This window comes from Callospermophilus lateralis, chromosome 7, assembly GCF_048772815.1.
Source record: "Callospermophilus lateralis isolate mCalLat2 chromosome 7, mCalLat2.hap1, whole genome shotgun sequence".
Classification (NCBI taxonomy): Eukaryota; Metazoa; Chordata; class Mammalia; order Rodentia; family Sciuridae; genus Callospermophilus; species Callospermophilus lateralis.
Window position 1 is genome coordinate 112,874,781 of NC_135311.1, and position 20,184 is coordinate 112,894,964.

The 20,184-nt window shown below is 45.5% G+C and overlaps 2 protein-coding genes across 3 annotated transcripts in view; both read left to right on the plus strand.

Annotated features, from left to right (window-relative positions):
• Nucleotides 1–8,431, plus strand: part of Foxj3 (forkhead box J3) — a 113,834-nt gene extending 105,403 nt beyond the window's left edge. For both annotated transcript variants that reach the window (XM_076860628.2, XM_076860629.2), the window contains 4 exons: nucleotides 641–742; nucleotides 1,108–1,299; nucleotides 3,226–3,333; nucleotides 5,422–8,431. In XM_076860628.2, the coding sequence (XP_076716743.1) occupies nucleotides 641–742; nucleotides 1,108–1,299; nucleotides 3,226–3,333; nucleotides 5,422–5,537 (518 nt within the window). In that variant the 3' untranslated portion in view covers nucleotides 5,538–8,431. The remainder of the gene's footprint in view (nucleotides 1–640; nucleotides 743–1,107; nucleotides 1,300–3,225; nucleotides 3,334–5,421) is intronic.
• Nucleotides 8,432–18,134: 9,703 nt separating this feature from the next.
• Nucleotides 18,135–19,835, plus strand: Guca2a (guanylate cyclase activator 2A). The gene is made up of 3 exons (XM_076863375.1): nucleotides 18,135–18,209; nucleotides 19,124–19,331; nucleotides 19,771–19,835. Exons 1-3 carry the CDS (start codon nucleotides 18,135–18,137, stop codon nucleotides 19,833–19,835), a joined length of 348 nt encoding a protein of 115 aa, XP_076719490.1.
• Nucleotides 19,836–20,184: the final 349 nt, after the last annotated feature.

Genomic DNA, 20,184 nt, shown 5'->3' on the forward strand with positions numbered 1-20,184 from the left:
AGCCTTCTCATTCACTACCTTGGCAGAGGACTATGTTAAAGCATTTCTTTCTCTCCTAAGTTTGCCTTTTAAGAAGCATCCACTATTATTATATGAGGTGGCCCATCCCTCTTAAGACAATAGTGCATTAAATTATACTATGTATTGCTCCTGCATGTGTGACTTTCTCAGTGGGTGAGGAAGAGCATGTCTTTTAAGATTATAACAAGACAGGAAAATGAAACAACTAGAAGGAAGTACTGGTTTGCATAACTTTTTGTGCTTGGTCCTATAAAAAAAAATGAAAAGAACAGCATCAAGTTTGATGTTACAAGGTGTTATGACAGTTTGTAGGCTGCCAACTCTAAGTTAGAAGACTTGTGTTCAAGTGTTAGATTCATCATAGGGACCTTGTAAAAACCACCTCTCTGGGTTCAGTTTCTTTCACTTGTAAAATGGAGAGAAATTATACCCTTTCTACCTATCTCACAGAGCAGATTGTCCTAACACCTGGTAAACTGGGTACATTTCCCTTTCTTTTAAAAGACTGGACAGGGATCAAAACAGTGTCAGAAATAAGGTCAGCTCATTGCCTTCTCTTAACATACTCTTAAAACTCTCATTATTTGAGAATTACAATATTGTCAATATTACTTTATAGGTGTTTCTAATGATTGGTATGCAACACTTGATATGCTAAAAGAAAGCTGTCGAATTGCCAGCAGTGTTAATTGGTCAGATGTAGACCTTTCCCAGTTCCAAGGTGAGTACTGGTTCTTTCTTATATATACATGGTTGTTTTGTCTGGAACCTTATGTTTCCTTGTAGAAACGTCTCATGTAAAGGCATTTCTTTTGCAGATAGTAGTATGCTTAAAAAGAACACTTTGTAAAATTCATAATAAAATATTTGGCCAATTGATGTGGCAGAGGGTCATGGATGGGTTCTGAAAGAAGTTTGACTGTATTTAAAAGAATTGTGCTTTGAGTAATCTCTCATTCCTCATTGCGTGGGTAAATTTAAAATGAGTCATTGGAAATTTAAGGGATAAGAACAATAGTACCTTGCTGTTTTCATCCCATCATTTGTAGAACTCTGCTAACTGTCTTTCAAATGCTTTCCTCGTAGGTCTGATGGAGAGTATGAGACAGGCAGATCTGAAGAACTGGTCTTTAGATCAGGTTCAGTTTGCTGATCTCTGTTCTTCTCTTAATCAGTTCTTTACACAAACTGGCCTTATCCACTCACAGAGTAATGTTCAGCAAAATGTTTGTCATGGTGCCATGCATCCAACAAAACCTTCCCAACACATTGGAACAGGTATGGGCTTAGGAATCTTCTTGATTTTTATCTCTCATTTGTATGAAATTCACTCTTAGGCAACTTATTATGTTGCTAACAAATTCCAAGTTTACTTGGAGAGTAGACATAATGTCAGGTTTTCATTGTTCAGGCTCTAAAATGGGACCATAGAAAAAATGAGAAATGATAAAAATTTCTCTGTGAAAATAAAAGTAATAAAAATATGACAGAACTTCAAAAATAGTTTAGAATGTTTAATGTAGATTTCTATTTATTCCTATAACCCTCTCTTAATTCCCATCCCCTCTGCCTTTAAAGTCAGAATTTCAAAGCCATTAAAAGATATTAATCTCCAATAAAAAATCAATTTTGTCTTTGGGATGTGGCTTAGACTCTGAGGATGTGTAAAAAGAGAGCTAAGATTTTGTAGGACAGAGTCTGGAAAATGTTAATGTATGATTGACCATATTACTGTTAGTAGCGTGGCTTCCCCGACCTGGTGCATGCTTTAGAAAGTGCATTAGCCATGCATGTGTTGACTGATGAGCACTTAGGGACAGTATTTTTTTTACCCCCTCCAAGAATACTAGAGTTGTAACTTTAAAAAAAAATTCTCCTGTCTTTTTTTCCTAAATCATCAGTATGTTCAGTTAAAGAGCTCAGTTCCAACTGTGAGCTTTAGTCTAAAAGGAATGTTATCTTGGAATGCATGACTAGGAATTAGATGTCTTGGGCCCTATTCCTGGTTCTGGCTTTCTTTTTCTCTGGCTCTGTTTCCCCATCTGTATGGTCAAAGGTTGGGTTGGATTGGGTTAGGTCTTTGACACCATCTTAAGCCAAGCCTGGGCCTGATCAGGTCTGACCTTCTTGTGGCAGGTGAAAACTTGTGAGCAGCCAGTCAGTGTGCTTTTCCTTAATTTGGGGGTGCGTGATTGAGGATCGTCTTGCCTTTTTAATTTCTTCTGGAAAAATTGTTGTCTTTTCTAGCAATGCTATAATGAAACTAGTTCTAGTGTTATTTGTATGAAACTTTAGAAACCCTTATGAAAGCAGCCTTTCTAAAATTCCAGGTGTTCCTCACAATGTGAACCAATTTTTATTGTCCTTCTTCCCTAGGAGTTAGAGTGGGGTGGGGGGAAACATGATGTTTTCTCCCCCTCCCGGTTTATTTTGCATCAAAATACAATGTAATTAACATTTTGGAGCCATTACACTCCATGGATTCTGTCCATGAAAATACATTAGGAATTTTCTTGAATATCATTTGAATAAGATCTGTTACACACATTTCCACACTTCAGAGTAATACATTTTTAGTCACCTTTGCTTGGTGTAGCATTTTTATCTTGTGCAGATCTTTACTATTACTTTGTGTGTCTCAGTGACTTTGTTAATCTTAAACACACATGATTAGGCTGCTTTGGGGTGAGAAAATCAGAGAAATAGAGAACTAGGCAATAGTTGAAAGAATTCATGAGTTAGGAGATCTGGATTCTTTTAGCTCCTGTCAACCTCGTGTCTTTGGTCCAATCAGGTTAGCCTTTCTGAGCTTCAGAAAGGCTCATCTGTAGAAAAGGAATAGTAGCTTTTTATCTTGTTCTCCTTGCGGGCTTAGTGGAAGATCAGATAAAGTAATGAGTATAAAAACACTTGTGAATTGATGAGGTGTGTGACACCAGCAATAGATAAAACTTGCTTCTGAGCTTACAGAGAATTAGTGGCAGTGCCAGAATTACTGCCAGTATACACCACCCAGCCTAGAAGGCTGTTCAAAAGGCCAGTACCATCTTCTACAGAGCTTTAGCATCAGAAAAGAGTGGTTTTTCTTCCTTCTCCCTTCTCACCCTACCTGTTAAGTTTTAGGTCATAATTTTGTTAAGATCTTAATGCTTTATTTGTTTGATTTATGGTAAATTTTTTTTTTCTGCTATTTAATCTGATTAGGAAACTTGTACATAGACTCTAGGCAAAATCTCCCTCCTTCAGTGATGCCACCCCCTGGTTATCCTCATATCCCACAGGCACTCAGCACTCCAGGAACAACGATGGCAGGTAAGTGTATGTATTTGTTTGTTGCAGTTGGTGCTCAGCGTTTACTCTTGAAAAGCTTGAGCTGCAGAAAGTCAAGTGTTTGTTTTCTCTCATATGTTGACATTTACAGAGGAAAAAAAAAAAGGTATGTGGTCTCATATAAATAGAAAGGAGACCTATAGAACCAAAGGACCAGAGAAAGGGAGAAGGAGAGGTCTAGGGTATGAAACTGTATTGTTATATTGTGTGCATGCATGAATTTGCAACAATAAATCCTATTATGTACAATATATTGCACAAATAAAAATAAATGTAAAATTCTTTATAAAAAGCTTAAGCTGTCCCAACAATCAATGATGCTGCTTCAGAAAGGAGTAAATTCTTTGTTGGGGGCCTGGGGACAGAGTAGCTGTGAGAGGATAGGACACTGGCAGGTTATTGGGCTTTAGGGAACCTACTTTGATTAGCTCCTGTAGATTCTGCTCCATTCACTCCAATGGAGTTCCCTCAGCTAGGGATACTTCTTACAGAGGAGGTAAGTTGAGGACTTCCTAGTTGATAAGCTTTTTTCCTCCTCCTAGGTTCCTAAATATAGGGAAAGTTATATTTAACTAGGGGACTGAAGCACATTGTTAGAGCTGGAAGGATCCTTAAGGATCACCTAGATGAGGAAACAGGGGCTCAGAAGAAAAGAGAACTTCCCCAGGCCACCCAGTTTGATAGATGGCCAAACCAAGACTCAAGGCCTTATTTCTGATTCAGAGTCCATTGTTATTTTCATATACCACACCACCCTTTACTTAAAAGAAAAGGTAAGGGAAAGAAAAGGTAAGGTGGAGGATGGAGATTGCCTTAAAACTTACAGAGACCTGTGTGCCAGACAGTAGTGAAGAAGGAGTGAGACCAAGTGACACGTGCTTTGATAAAGGGGAAAGATCTTATATTTTATTAGCACTCACCTAGTAATTTGTAGGTGGCGTGATACGTTAGTTCACACTATGGAGCCAGACTTCCAGGGTTTGAATCCTGGTCCTTTACCACTTAATAGCTATGAGATGTTGATCAAGCTTCTGAACCCTCCTACTTTAGCTTCCCTGTCAGTAAAAGGGTACTAAGAATACTACCTAGCTCTGTGGGTTATTACGAGGCGTAAAGTAGGGTAATTTGGAAATCACATAAATTAGTCCCTGAGGTATGGTAAGGACTTTTTTTTAAAAGTTTTTGTTAAATAAAAAGCATGCAGGCATTTATTTTTGCTATACCATGATCTACTGAAAGCTTCAGCATTTTATATAATTTTACATTAAAAGTTCTAGGAGACTAGTAAAAATTTTGTCATCTCAGTACTAACAAAGATAATGATCCAGTAAAAAAATTTCAAACAAAAAAGATATGCTTACTCACTAATAAAAGAATGAATTCTATGAGTAAATTTCAATCTCTACTTTTAAAAACAATGAAACTGATTTAGAAAGGGTCTGTCAAGATACAGAGACACGGGCAGAATGCACTGAAATTGGGAAGATCAGACAGAGGCCAGAGTGATCCAAGAGGAATGCAGGTAGAGCAGGAATTGTAGAGTTAATTCTTTCTCCATGGTTTATTGTAGTTCACTGTTTTCTGTGTTCACTTCAAAAATGAACTTGCTGTAGAAAATTCAGTATGACCCAATCTGACGTCAATAGTACACTGACATCATTCTCTTTACTATTCTTACGTGAGCCAGTTTGTTGCCCAGATGTATTGGAGCAGAACCAACTATAAAAAAACAAAACAAACAAACAAAAAAAAAACCCCTGTTTTGTCTGCACTTTTCTCATGTCTACTTGCTGCAGTCTGGTATAATGAAAAGAGCATGGGTTTTGGAGTCAGGTGAACTGAGTTCAAATCTTATCTTGGCCCCTTATTGTCAGTGTGACTTTGGTTAACTTGCTCATCCTCTTAAACCTTGTCCTGTTTACCTATAAAATGAAGATCATCATATGAGCTAATTGGATGAAGGTTTATTGTAAGTGCTGTTTATCTGGTACATAGAAAATGCTCAGGAATGGGTTTTGTATTTCATTCTTCTCTCTCAAGTCACTACTGATACTACTTTCTTCCTTCCAGGCCATCACGGAGCCATGAACCAGCAGCACATGATGCCTTCCCAAGCCTTCCAGATGCGGCGTTCCCTGCCTCCAGATGACATCCAGGATGACTTTGACTGGGATTCAATTGTGTAGGGCTTGTTTCTGCAAGGCATCAGACCCCAGCGTCACCTTTCTGTGCAGTTAAGGGAAAGGTTTTAAGAGAATCCAGTTGAGAAAACAAAGTTGCTAATCACTTCACCAATGTTATCAAAATTTCTTTTGAAGACAATCAAAAAGATTTTAGCTGGATAACTTACTGCTTTTATCTGACCCAAACAAGTACTACATGTTTGTCTCCCTGCCAACTGCCCTATGTAGCTCCTAACTGTTGTGTGATTTGGACAGCTTTTTGCATATTTGTGTCAGTTTGATGTTAACCACAAGTGCCAGACTGATTTTTCAGACAGAGCCTATTTTGCTGCAAGCAGTTTATAGATACATATGTGTAAATATATGTACAAAAATTACTGAAAGACTTCAATTTTTTCTAATTGGATTATTATGTCTTGAAAAGAAAGTTACTGTCAGTTTTTATTCTTGTTAGGCTATTTTCTGCAGGATGCTTTTAATTGATGTAGGGAACTGAAAGGAAATAGATTTCTCCAAAGCTGTTTCCCTTATTTAATCTTTTTCAGAAATGTGGGTAATAATGAATTCTGTCCAATAAGTCAAGGAACCCAGAATTTGATACTCTTCAAACAATCCAGAGGGGCATGTTGTTCCTGAGCAGCATAAAGAACTGACCAAATTTGTTTTGATGCTTGGGAGGTTATAGAGTATATGTTGTACCTTGTCAATGTCTGTTTCCTAAATCTGCATTATGACAGCTCTGAAATTTGTTTCAATGACTAGAAGCTGGGCATTGCTTGGCTCTAAACAAATTAATGCCTCCACAGTCACTTATGTATTTATTATTCAGAAGTGTTATTTTAATATTTATTACTACCTTCTGTGAATGCTCAGCTTCTGTTGGGATTCACTAAGGAGAAATGTGGTGTTTGAAAAGCACAGAATTATTTTTCGTGATAAGAGTTTACAGACAAGACAATCAGAGGGATATTGTGTCATTCTCTTTATCATCAATCCTTTTACCAGGTGAGTGTATTTCTCTGTCTTAGCATTCCTGCTGATTGAGACTTAATAGCTAAATAGGATTTTTCTAGAAGTTGAAACAAAGAACATTTGGGCAACAGAACAATAGGACAGGATTCATGAAGCAGGTTTTCCTACTTTCTTCTTTCTGTTTAGGTAGCACTGGAAGGAGGATGGAGCTACACATAGACTGTTCGCCTCAGTGCAGTTACTAAGTGGACTTTTGTTTCAGTTGTCCTGTGTGTGCATGACATTGGGTGGCTTTCTTTGAAATGAAGCCTACCTTGTATAGGAGTCTTTATTAGTTTTTTTGTATTGTTTCATGTCATCTCACAGTTACTTTGCATGGATTGGTTGTCTTAGTTTTATAATGAAATAGAAGAAATGAGATTTTTTTTCCCTAATGAATAGGTTTTGAATTGATTCTTTAGAGAAAAAAATGTTTTTTCATTTTAATGGGAATATAGGTTCCATCAAATCAAGGAGGAATGACTGCTCACTGGTTGCTTTTTAGCACCTCTGATCTTTATCAGCCATATGCTAAATCACTTTAATTAGCCTTAGTGATTCTTTGTTTGAGTGATCTCTACTTGAACTAAACATACATTTTTTTGTTGTTGTTTCTGTGTGTGTATATATGTGTGCGTGTGTGTGTGTGTGTGTGTGTGTGTGTGTGTGTGTGTGTTTTAATGGAGTGTGGCCTTGAATGAGTCACTGGGAAGCCAGCTGTGGTAAGGGCTGGTGACATTGGGGAGGAAGAAAGAGCTTTATGTTTCTTTGTCATTTGGACTTTGCTTGGCATGAAAAAGGAAGCTCAGTTCCAGCCCCTTGGATTAGTGAAAATCAGAGGATGCTGGAAAGGCAGCCAGCAGGCCCCTCTTAGAAGGATCAAGGCAAGATGAGATGGCAGCCTGCAGAGTAAAAGCTTCAAAACGGGGAGTGATTTTCAGAAGTCTGCTCAAGTCATTGTTTCCTAGTCACCAAAATAGCTGTTCTGAAACTATCTGAATTGCTTGGGTAGAAATGTGCACTTTAAACAGTTTGGGCATTGGAATGCAGTCTCTTAAACTGAATGATTTGGATAGAAACACCAACAATGATTTTACAAATTTTGTGACACTAATTTCTCATTTGGTAATCATTTACTGATTTGCAGTGGTCAATATTTTTGTGAGTATTTAAATTTACCAAGAATGGCCTTGGAGGCAAAGTCTTCATCCATACCTATCCCACTCTCTTGTGGTCCAGGTGGCCCAGAAACCCAGAATTGGCATCTGGGCCATGACCAGACAGGGCTATCTGGTGAGTCGCAGAGAGTCTCTCTACTGGTCATTTCTGTTGGTAGTTGCTAATGCAAAAAAGCAAGTTGTATCTTGGGCTTAGACTGACTAAAGACTTTGGGGGAAAAGAATAATAAATGCATGTAATCAAACGGGGCATTCTGTCCAGGAAAATAATCCGACTGGCATTTGTGGCAGTTTTTGAAATGTAAATGTATTCATGTGTGTTCTTGTAAATATGTGTCTCTCAAATGTCCTTTGAAGTGGGAGGGAAACAATCTGGGGATAATTTCAAATGGAATAGAGTATTTTGATATTGTTCATTCAGAGGGTGATGTGTACATATCTATATTGTATATATGTGATGAAAATGCATTGGCTTTTTGTGCAAACACAAACCTGCTCTCTGTACTGCTGTTGGACAGTCAGTGTTTTAATGTTTCTACAGTTTTGCTATTGCACGATTTCATATTCTGCCTCTATGATGAACGGCACCCATTCTTTGTAACTGTTTAGTGCTGTAAAGAAATATTCCAAGTGTCATTAGGATTGTTGCTGCCAGACTGATATGCATGAATGGCACTTAAAATAAATATATTACGATAACTCTTAAAACACTGATTGGTCCATGTCATTTGCTGCAGCTGAGGGAGTAAAATTGGAGCTAGTTCGGATATGGACAGGACCCAGAGCTGTTGGGGTATTTGAGATTGTGTCCCAGTGCACTACTGTGTCCACAGTGCTTGCTGCCATTTATTGAGCATCTCACTAGTTCTGTGAATTTGAGGAAGTATTTAATCTCTCTGAACCTCACTTTTCTTATTTATAGTGCCTGTAAAATGAGGATAATATCACCTGCTGGCATTGGAGTGGAATTACATTGAACAACACATCTAAACATGTAGAATAGCACCCAGAGCATAAAACTTGGTGGTGCTCAGTATGTGCCAGGTGCCATGATCTTCAGATAGAGGTAGAGTGACTTATCTTGATTCTTTAATTGGCAAATGACAGAACTGATATTTGACTTCAAACATGTTTTTTAATAGGATCCTCTCATTCCAAGAGAATTGCCCTATCCCTATTCCACTTGGCTGCCAGTCTTGTCCCCAGCACTGCTTTCTCAGAGAGCTACTCCTAAAAGGCAAAAGTGGAGATTATAATTTGCCAAGCAAATATTCTGTGACAGCACTTCCCACAGGCATCCCAGAGATGAGAAAGTCGCAGTTCTGGTTTTAGGGGATATAGACTTGCCCAAGACAGGTAGCAAATGCCAGTCCTGGGAAACTGGTCAGGAAGGCTTCTCTGAAAGTTTTCCTTGGCAAAAACAAGAGTCTGGTGGTGAGGGATTAGGTCATGGTGAAGAGGGTGGGTGGGATAGGGTCTAGGAAAGCCTTTTGTGAGTATGGACTATTCCTATTGAATCTTCAAATTTTCCAAGTTCAGAGAAAGTAATTTTCATTGGCACTATTGCTGTGAACTCCAGTTGGGAGCTAGATTAGCATGGTGATTGTGGGCTGAGGTGGAGGGGTGTCAGGCTGCTAGTAAAGCACCAAACATAGTCTTCTATGAAAATGGTGGGGTTCTGACTTCACTGACGTGGAAGTCTCAGAGAGGCCAAGCAACAGGCAGGCCAGTTCTGGGGAAGTTGGAATGGAGCCAGGAATATCTCACATGGGGCGGGGTGGGGTGGGGGGGCTTCCAACCAATCCCAGCATCTACCTATGGCCCCTGGCTTCTTCTAATTTAACTTATACAACACTGCCAGAAACATCAATTTATTGCAGTGTTACAGAAGAGAAAACAGGCTCAGAAAGGTTAACTTGCCTAAATTACCACAGCTAGTAGCAAATCTGGGATAATTCAGCCTGGGTCAGACTCCAGAACTCATTTCCTTTTACTTCCACTGCTGTCCAAAAAGAGAAATTAGCCTGGTGCAGTGGCACATGCCTATAATTCTAGCAGTTCAGAAGGCTGAGACAGGAGGATCGCAAGTTGAAGGCCAGGCTTAGTGAGGCAACTTAATGAGGTAAGTTCAGGCAACTTAGGCTCTAAGCAATTTAGCAAGATCCTATCTCAAAAAATAAGGTCTGGGGATGTGGTACAGTGGTAAGGCATCCCTGGGTTATATCTCCAGTACCAAAAAAAAAAAAAAAAGATTAGAAAAAAGAATTATTTAGTTATTTTGAGGCAGGAATAGAGGCTATTCACCCACTGTGTGTGTCCCTGAGAAAGTAGGACTGTGCTTTCCTCCCATCACAGGTTAAGTTTTGATCAATAGCAGTGCCTTTGAAGGGCACAGTTAGATCTAGTTGCCTTGTTCAATTCAAGTGCATCTTCCTATTTCATCATCAAATGAAATAGGAAACAAGATCATTAAGCTCCATATTAAATTCTCAAGGCTTCAACATTTAGCTTTGTGCAAAGGGCTTCTGGATAAATTGTCTTATTTGGTCTACAAAATAACTTGACATGTACAGTTACTGCCCTATTTTACAGTAGAAGAAACAGCTTCAGAGAGGTAAGGCACAATGTAGATGCATCATGAATGCATTCCACTGAAGGAATGCAAATTTTAAATAGTGTTATAATGGAATATTCATGTGCCTCTGAGTGAGACACAAGACTCAACATCTGAAACTGTGACTGGTTTCTGCTTGTGTGTGCTTCTCCACATGAGCATGATTTTATTGACTTAAGATATACACGCTTTAGGCAACATGGACTTTGGGTGTAAGCCTGCTGCTTCATCTGGCACTTATGGACAGATTACAGCCAAGACCTAGAAAAACTGGCCATGTTGGGCTAAGATGGATTTCCACAACACCTGTACCTTCCTAGGGGATCCCCCACCCCCAAGCAGAGCCTCACTAAGTTTCCCAGGCAGGCCTTGAACTTCAGTCTTTCTGCCTCTGCCTCCTGAATTGCTCTGATAACAGACTTGTGCCACCACACCTGACTCCTAGGGGGTTTTTAAGTGATTCTGAACTTTCCTCCCTGCACATTCCCCTCTGTATAAGGGAGTAACAACATGTGTAAAGCATAAACTCAGTAATTGGCTGCACGCAAAACCAGAATTCAAGCAACAGTGACCCCAGATGTACAGCATAGACAGCTATCGTTTATTAAGTGCATCTTAACTTGGTATCACTTATCCCAAGCATTTGATTCAAATTGCATTTACCATATTTACTCTGAGAAACAGCTGTGTGGCTGATAGCTGTTATTACTAATCTCAATGAAGAATCTCTGCTACTTACCCAGGATCATCCAGCTGGTAAGTGGTAGATAATGATGATAATAGCAGTAGAGCTAGGAATTCAAACCTAGGCCTTGCAGCTCCAGCGTCAGCATTCTTCACTAGCACACTACTGCCCCTGCTCCTTGGTGGTGTTCCCTGAGCCACCGACCATAGACCGAGGGCCTTGGGACAAAGCGGTGGGTGCAGTGAGTACCTGTGGCCACCAGAGGGTGGAGCAGCCAGCTGTGTGCTCTTTCCCTTCAGGATGGTTTCCTCTACCCGTGGGGCTGTGCTCCATTTCTCTGTAACCCCCAGAGCTCAGTGCTGTTGAAGTTTTACTAGGTGCCAGCCCTCAGAATTCGTGCCCCTCTTTTCCCGCATTGGAGGCCTCCTAGCTGGAGAAAGCCAGTGATTCCTTCTAGTCCTCAGAGCCAAACGATGATGGGGCCCATTCCCCAGCTGCCTCTGTTCCTAGACCTCCTGATGCTTACTGCATCTCCACTGCGAGCTTTGGGTTGGGGGAGGTCGCCCTACTATCATCCCCAAACTCTTTTCTCCTGAGGCTCTACTCTTCTGGGACCAGGACTGACAAGTATTTGGGCAGGTGTGTTTTGGGCCATCCACACCTTGTCCTCCCCAGCCCTGCCTCTGAGCCTGAGTGGGCCTTGTTGTCTTCACAAACACACACACACACACACACACACAGGCACACAGGCTCCTTTGGCTGTCACAAATATTATGATTATTGCCACCATTTGCTAGGCCCCTGCCCGGTACTTGACAGCCATTAACTGAGTTAGCACTCCCAACTGCCTGGTGATGTTGGTGTCATTATCTGCTTTTTTACTGCTGGGCATTGCCACTTGGAGAGGTGAAGTGCTTTGCCCAAAGGTCGCTGCCAGTGAAAATGAGAGGAGGGAACCCAGATCCGCCTTACTCTGGTCTGCTCTTTCCATTGAGGCAAATTGCCTCTTCCCCAACACTTCCCAGTTATCCTTGACCTGTCTCATGTCACCCCACCCCATCCCACCCTACCTCAGAGACACTGAGCTGACGTCACTCACCCTGTAATGCCTCTCATACTGCAGCTCCCAAAAGGTCATAGGGGCAACTTCCAGTCCCAGACAAGGGCAATAAAGATGTTAGGAGGACACTTCCCACCTTTCCCATCCTGAGCGATGTTCATAGGCAGAGGCAGGAACAGTCCTCTGGCTCTGTGAAAGTTCGTATGTGTATAAGTTTGTGAGTGAATGACACGTGTGCTCATGTAGTTGTATGATTGTGTCTGACTGGGTACGTGGTTGTGCAGCCTGTGTGATTGTGCCTGGGACTTGGTCTCTGTGTTCAGAAGCTGCAGACAGGAGACAGCTCCTCACTTAAATTTGGTGGCTTGTTAGTCTCTTCCTCCTCTTCCAAGGTCCCATATCTGGGGAGATCTTGCCTGGGATCAACCTGGCTTCTCAGATGCTGGCAGAGTGAGGTCATGTGCGTTGATAGTCTTTCTGTTCTCATCACATTTCTATCTTGTCCCTGTCACTACTCCTCCTACCTACATGCCTTTGAGCTGGGTCCTCTGGCAGCCCCTACTTGCCCATTCCTGGTTTCCTTGACGACCAGAAGCTGGTCAGACGTGTTACTCAGCATCTGGGCCAGCCTGTTCCCTGCAGGTCCTAAGGCAGTGGGGGGAAAATGTGAACTTTGAAGTCAGAAGGACCTAGAATTCTATGTGGGCAAAACACTGCCATACCTCAAGGTGTCATGGAGAAGGCAAGTGGAGAGCAGCCTGCCAGGTGCAGGCATGCAGGAGGTCCCAAGGAGCTGTCTTCTCTTTATCTGCTGCCATGTTGCAAGACCAGCTGATACTCCTGCCCCGGCAGCCTTCCACCTACCCCTTCCCTTCTTGTCAGAGTCCTCTCAATGCCACTGCCACTGTGGTCTTTCTAAATCACAGCTCTGGCATGATCTGATCTTGCCTCCTATGGCTTCCCACTGTCACCAGGTTAGGGGCAAATGCTGGTGGTGTCTTCATCTTTTCTTTTTTTCTTTTCGGGGTACTGGGATTGAACTCAGGGTTGCTCAATCACTGACCTACACCCTTAGCCCTTTTATTTATATATTTTTATTTTGTGACAGGGTATCACTAAGTTACAGAGGCTGGTCTTAAACTTGTCATCCTCTTGCCTCAAGTGCCTCAGTTGCTGGGATTACAGGCCTGCACCACATGCTGTTTCTGAGCTGGTGTTTATACCTCCCTCTGGCTGCTGCTCTAGACACACTGCTTCATTCCAAGCCAGCCTCCTTCCCTCTGCATCTCCTACGTTCACATCTTTCCACTGATCAAGCCTGCTTCAGACCCCATCCTGGCTGGCAAGCATTCTCTGATGGAGCTAAGGGGACTTGCAGCCCTCAGTTTGTCCTTCTCTCATGGCCCCTGGTATGTACCCCAGAGTCTCATGGAGCCTGTCCATGACCTGTCTGCCAATCAACTGGGCTCTGGGACACATGGAGGGCTCTCCAGCTGTGTGTCTCCTTCCTAGCAGCCTTCAGTGTGGGAGGTTGTCTCCATAGCTGATGGCTGATGGGAAGGAAGAGGCAGCTGCCAAGTGGGAACAGATGGTGAGTGGAGCACCCCACCACCTCACCCAGGCCAGGCACAGGGGATGACACTGCTGTGCAAACAGGCAGACACACCCTCTGTCCACTCCACAGATGCCCCCCTAGATCATCAAGGGAAAGAGCCGACCCACCTGGGGCCTGAGGGGTGGAGAGAAGTCCCTCCATAGGAGCGTAGACTTGGGCTCTGGCTGACAGGCCTAAAATCCCAACTGCCACCCACTTGGTGTGTCACTAAGCGCTCTTTTTCTGAGAGCTTTAGCTTCCTTCTCTGTAAAGTGGACATCATTGACCTCCCTCACAGGGTTTGACTCAATGGCCACTCCTTTCTTCTTTTTCCTCCCTGGAAGGGGAAAAAAGATGCCAGTTTGGTACCAGAAAGACAGTATAGGAGATATGGTATTGGATTGAGTAGAAGGTCAGATTTTTCTTTGAAATTTGAGAGAACTGGATTCTGTTTGGGAATTTATAGCTGTGTGACCACAGCTGCTACCAAGCCCACTTGACAATGAATCTGATAAATTGTACCTTCCTCTGAGTTGAGGTATAAGTGTCTAGACTTATACTCTCCAGAGCCCAGGTGACCCTCTGCAATACAACAGTACCCTGCAGCCACATAGGCACTTTTGGGTTAATCACGGTGTTTATCCTCTGAGCCGCTGAGCTTCAGCTTACCCATCTATAAAATGGGGTTTTCCAGTTACTTCTTGTGTATTCCCTGAACTGTTAGTAGGTTTATATCCATTGTAATGTCTACCTCAGGTTCCTTGGGTTCCCATAGAAACCAAAGATTGTTACACTCTTTAAAACACATTTATAAGTTTTAAAGGTGAGGCTGTGAAATGTGAACCACACCCAGGTCAGGATTGGAGTCTCTAGGCCCCCCCACCTGGGCTGTTCCAGGCCTTTCTGCTAGGACCAGCTTAGGCTGCTGGGCCGAGGGAAGAGGAGCTGGGCCCCAAAAGATTGAGCAAAACTGGACCCAATTCTAATGGGCACACAGGAACCATGACAAGGTCACTGAAACACAAATGTTGACCTCTTGGCCAAAAGGAATGGCATTGGCCTCCTCCCGGGGCAGGGCTTCCCGACATTAGGCAAAGCCTGAAACTTCCTGCAGTGTGGTGGGGGGTGGGTCTGGTTTCCACAGTTGACAAGCACTTAGCCCAGAGCTTGGCACAGAGTGAGTCCCGATCAGCATTAACTGTCATCGCTAATGTGACAGACAGTGGCTGCCACTTTCCTGACTCCATAAAGACCTGCGGCACCCACCGAGCTCCAGGCCCTGTATGAGGGGGGCCCTCCACTCCAGCGTTGCTTTCAGCAGCTCACGGGCCTGATGAGGCGCATGCTGGGAAGAATGTAGAGGCTGTGGAGGACAGAGGAGGGGAAGTGCTCTTAACCCTCACTGCTGGGGCCAGGGTTGGGGTTGATTAGGAAAGCTCTAAAAGAGCTGAAATTTGCAGTGGAGCTATTAATTTTCAGAGACAGAAACTGAGGCCCAGAAAACCACACAGAGTTTAAATGATGGCGCTGCCTGGCTCCAAAGCCTGAGCTCTGACCTCCAAGTTTGGCCCCTGCTTCCTGGTCCCGTCCTGGGGAGTCCTTTGGGATCTTGGCTAAATGGTGAGCTCAGCAGGAGCCTGATCATGATGACCCTGAGTGCCAAGCAAGGTTGCCTGGCTTTCAACCCCAGAGTTTTGGGGCAGCTTCTGTTGGGGTTCCATGGAGAAGCAGGAGATGGCATGGCCTGTAACACCACAGAGGAGCAAGAGTTTGCCAGAAGAGGTGGTCTTGGGATGCAAGGAACCCAAACAGCCTCAGATCTACCTCCTGCCCACACAAGAATGATGAAGAGTATGGGTTGCTGGAAACCAAGGGGACTCGGGTTGTGGGCATGGGGTCTAGAAAGCTTGAGGTCCTGGGAGGACCCCAAAATCTATCTTCTAACAACCTCAGTGCAAGCTGAGATCCTATGTCCCCTGGAGAGTAGGATGGGGGCCTAAATTCACAGCTGGGAACAGGGCTGGGAAGGGGAACTGGGGGCAAGGAAAGAACAGTTGGTTCCTATTTCCCACTGCTGATGTCAGAGGGGGCTGGGTAGGGCAGGACCCAAAGGGCCAAGGCCTAGGAGCCACTTCCTCTTTCCCAGCAAGGAGCAATGTCACTCCCACAGTCCCCAACCCCTCAATTCCTGCTCTATTCCAGGCAAGTCCTGGCCAGGGGGCTGTGGGAAGAAGAGGCATCAGGAATAAAAGTCTCTTTCCCTTAGCCCAATCCTGCTGTGCCTTAGGAGGGCACAGAGACTGGAGAACCAAGGTGAGTCAGAGAAAGGGCTCCTTCAGCCTGCAGCAGCCCCACCCCAAACCCCATCCTATGGCCAAATCAAATCCTAAGGCAGCTTTAACCTCACATGGAATCCCAGACCCAACCCCAATCATAAACCCAGCCCAGTCACACCTCCAACCTCAACTGCAAATCAACTCAGTCCCAACTCTACAAGAACTAAACTCATAGCAACCTCCACATCAGGAACATTCTCCACATCAGACCAATCCTAACTGGGCCCCAAATTCCAAATCTAAGCCTAGCACTGCCCTGTTCCCAGTTTAACCCTGACCCTAATCCAAATCCCAGTTCAAACCCCAACATGGACTCCCATCCCCAACTGCTACAACAGTCCACCCCACTATAACAGCCCCAGGGCCGACCCCTCACCTAAAGCTGATGTTCTTTAATCCCACTCAGGTCCACCCAGCCCCCAGCAATCCCAGCATGGCCTGACTGTTCCTGATGCTCATCCTTTCCAGCACCCCTTTTAATCCCAGAGGGATCACTGGCCTCGCCTCCAACCCAACTCCTTCCAGACCTCTACCCAGTGGGGTGGGAGACCTCTGCAGGCACACACGTGCACACCCACACACCTTAGTACACGAAGAAATACATGTTAACACACAGACACATAAACTTACACACACACACCCCCAAAGCATGCTCAGATATGTACACCTTGGCACACATACACATCTCAATATAAACACACACACTCCCTCATATACAAAGACACATACACCTCAGCATACACATGCACACAGCATATGCACAAATGTAACATAACCTCTGTGATACACACATCTACATACGCACACACCTTTCAGAGTACACACACACATCTTGGCAAGCACAACACATTCCTCAATGTAAATGCATGCACCTGGGTGTACACAGACACACACACCAGCAAGGGGAGTGAAGTCCAGTCTGAGGTGGATCAAATGCTTCCTGCCCCTCCCTGAGGCCTGGGCCCCTTTGTAGTTTCCTCCTCCAGGGGCTCTGCTCCTGCCAGCTCCTTCTTCAGTGCTGATTACGCAGCAGGTCCAGGGATTACCCACCCTCTTTTTGGAGCTGTCAGGGCAACTAGCTAGGATATGAAGTAGCAAGATTGCGAGCTCAAGGAGATGCTTTCTCCTGTGTGCTAGGGCCACTTGCCAAAGATCACACAGTGAGCTCACAGTGAGCACGCAGTGCGGATGGAGATCAGTCCCAGTGGGATCAGATTGGGGGTGCAGAGGACACATTAGGAAGTCTCACCTGCAATCCCATCGGGAGAATCTCAGGTGAGGACACTCTGAGGCTGCTGGGCTGGCAGGATCAAGGGACCAGCACATGAAGAGGCCAGACTGTGGCTTAGACAGGCAGGTGACACAAAGGGGCAGTGAGGACCAGGATCTGCTGCTGATTACAATGTAACTGAATGGCCCCCTACAGAGTGCTCCCTGTGTACCAGGCATTTAAAGCCTCATCTAATCCTCAAAACCATAACACCTGTCTACAAGGTAGGTATTAATATTGGTCCCCACAGAGGACTCTGGGACAGACTCAGAAAGGGTCTAATCAATATCCTGGGCCTCTCTTACCTCTCACTTGTCCCAGACATAACACCCTCTGCACAAAATAATCCTCTACCCTATCCCATCTCAGAGAACCCCCACCCCAGCCCCAGTCTCCAGGCCTCAGTATTGACACCACCTCCTTGGGAAACCCTCCCAAGCTGCCCTGCCGCCCCCCTTGTGAGGTGGCCCCTCCCTGGCACCCACTCCAGTAGCAGCCCTGTTGCCCCCACCCTAATGGCCCTGAGTGTCCTCACTGTCTGGGTTTGGGCCTCCATCCTGAAGGGTAGGGCTTGGTCTGCAGGCCCCACCCCACAGCACAGGGCCCGACCCAGCCTGCCTGTGGGTCAAAGTGGTGCCCTGGGAGCGGCCCAGGGCTCTGCCAGGCTGGGGTTGATCTCTTATCTCTCAGGGCTGCCTTGAGCCTTATCTGATGAGGCCTGACAGGCAGCAGATGAGACACTGACACAAGCTCAGGGTTATTCAGTAACCCTGACCTCTTTAAAGCCCCACTGTTTTCTGCGACATCCAGACCAGCTGCTCCTCCAACTAGGGCTGAGAGAGAACGGCAGTCATGAACACCTTCCTGCTCTCAGCGCTGTGCCTCCTGGGAGCCTGGGCCACTCTAGCAGGGGCGGTCACCGTGCAGGTAAGCCCCATCCCTACCTGGCCCCTGAGAGAGCGCAGCAGCTTTGGGGGCTGGAGTGGAGGTGTGCATTTGAGGCTTGCACTTCCTTGGGGACCCTCTTCTCTGTCCTGTCAGCCACACACACCTTTTGCTTCAAACCTGGAGCAAAAAGAACCCAGGTAGGAGAGAAAACTGGGAAAGGTGAGTGATGGAATGCCTGCCAGTTACGGTACCTCCCCGAGCTTCTCACTGAGGCCCCAGCACCCTGGGAGGAGTCGGTTTTTAACTCCATTTTACAGGGAGAGAAAGCTGAGCCCCAGAGAGGTTCTGTAAAAGAGATGTCCAGCGGAGAAATGAAAAAGCTGGATTCCAACCCAGGCCTTACTTCTCAGCCCTGTGCTCAGCTAGAGCAACCATCTGGGTCCCAGGAACTGTGAGGACACCCCAGAGGTCCAGATGGTTGGTTGCAGGACAGTGCCAAGCATGCTGGCACCCAGTACGGGATCCTCACTATGAGAGACTCCTGGAGCCTCTTAAACAAAAACCAGGCTGCAGGCTGGAGATGGGGGCCCAGCGAGCAGCTGGCTCTTGGGCAGGGGAATGCAGCCTGTGCATGGCTGTGTGGAACTGAGACTCTGCTGCACCCCTCCCTAAAAACCAGCTCACAGAGTCCTCATCAGGCACCTACTGTGTCCCTGGCCCTCCACCTCCATTTTCTTCATTATTCATGACAGCTTGCAAAACCTGAGGCCTCCGAGTACCCAGGGTCACAGAGCAAAGCCAGCAGGGCAGGGACCGGCTCTGACCCCCACACCAGCTCACTGGAGCATCTGTTTCCTAGGCACATTGCTTGTGTGCCCTAGAGCTGAAACTGCAGGGTTGGGGTCCCACCAGGGAGCTGAAGCCTGCCCTCCTGCCTTGGCTGTCTTGCTCAGGATGGAGACTTCTCCTTTTCCCTGGAGTCAGTGAAGAAACTTAAAGACCTCTGGGATCTCCCGGAGCCTAAGATTGGGAACTTCAGGAAGCTTGTGCCCACCCTTGGTAAGCCTGTGGCTCCTGTGATCTGCAGCTATAAAGCGTTTCCAGAAGAACTCAAGCCTGTTTGCAAGGAGCCCAATGCTGAGGAGATCCTGCAGAGGCTGGGTGAGCGACCTCCTCTGGGAAGGCTGGGCTGGGGGATTCTCTGTTGATGGCTCTTGAGGAAGAGATGTTCTATGGTTGGTGGGGCTCTGTTCTAATTGGTGGGTCTGTTGAGCTCACGTTACGGTTAGTTCCAAGTTGTAACTGATGAGACTTAGGAAGATCCTGGTTCAGACGGATGGGTTGGTAGATAGTACTGTGCCCCAACATCTGGTGCTAGTGTTATCTCTTCTCTGGGTAGAACCTTCACTCTGATTGGATGGCTTGAGTGGTCCATATGCCCTTTTTGGGATGGAAAGCCCCTTCATGGGTCAGAGAGGCCAGGCTTTTTGGGCCTCTCCTGGGGATTGGGTGGCTGCTATTCAAGCTCTGACTGAAGGGAGGCAGGGGCCCATCCGGGAGGGATTGCTGGCTCTCATCAGGCCCCATCTCTCCTGTCCAGAGGCCATCGCTGAAGACCCGAGCACGTGTGAGATCTGTGCCTTCGCTGCCTGTGCTGGATGCTAGGGTGGTGGTGTTCACTGCCCTCTCCCAACTTTGCAGGGAAGCCCTGTCTTCTGCTGGAGGGGCAGCCTGTGATATTCCCACACCCAGCTGCACAACCTGCCCTGCCCCAGAATTGGGGGTGGGGTTGGGGGCGTGGAGAGAACAGCCCAGAGAGGGGCAGGGGTACTAGAGATCCAGCCAGCGCTCGACTAATAAACCAGATTCCAGAGTCCTTCCAGTGTTGCCTTTGTCTCTTGCTTTGTGGATGCCCGTCCTATCCTGGGAAACTCAGGGTTCAGCATGCCAGAGTGGAAGGATCCCAAGCTCCCTGCTAAGCTATCCACCTGCTTGGGGCTGCCACCACACACGG

What these genes read in the sequence shown, in the direction of transcription:
- Guca2a (XM_076863375.1), top strand. Translation starts at nt 18,135, where the DNA reads ATGAACACCTTCCTGCTCTCAGCGCTGTGCCTCCTGGGAGCCTGGGCC. An exon ending in CAGGGGCGGTCACCGTGCAG is followed by an intron (nt 18,210 to 19,123) that starts GTAAGCCCCATC and finishes TGTCTTGCTCAG; the next exon opens with GATGGAGACTTCTCCTTTTC. An exon ending in GGAGATCCTGCAGAGGCTGG is followed by an intron (nt 19,332 to 19,770) that starts GTGAGCGACCTC and finishes TCTCCTGTCCAG; the next exon opens with AGGCCATCGCTGAAGACCCG.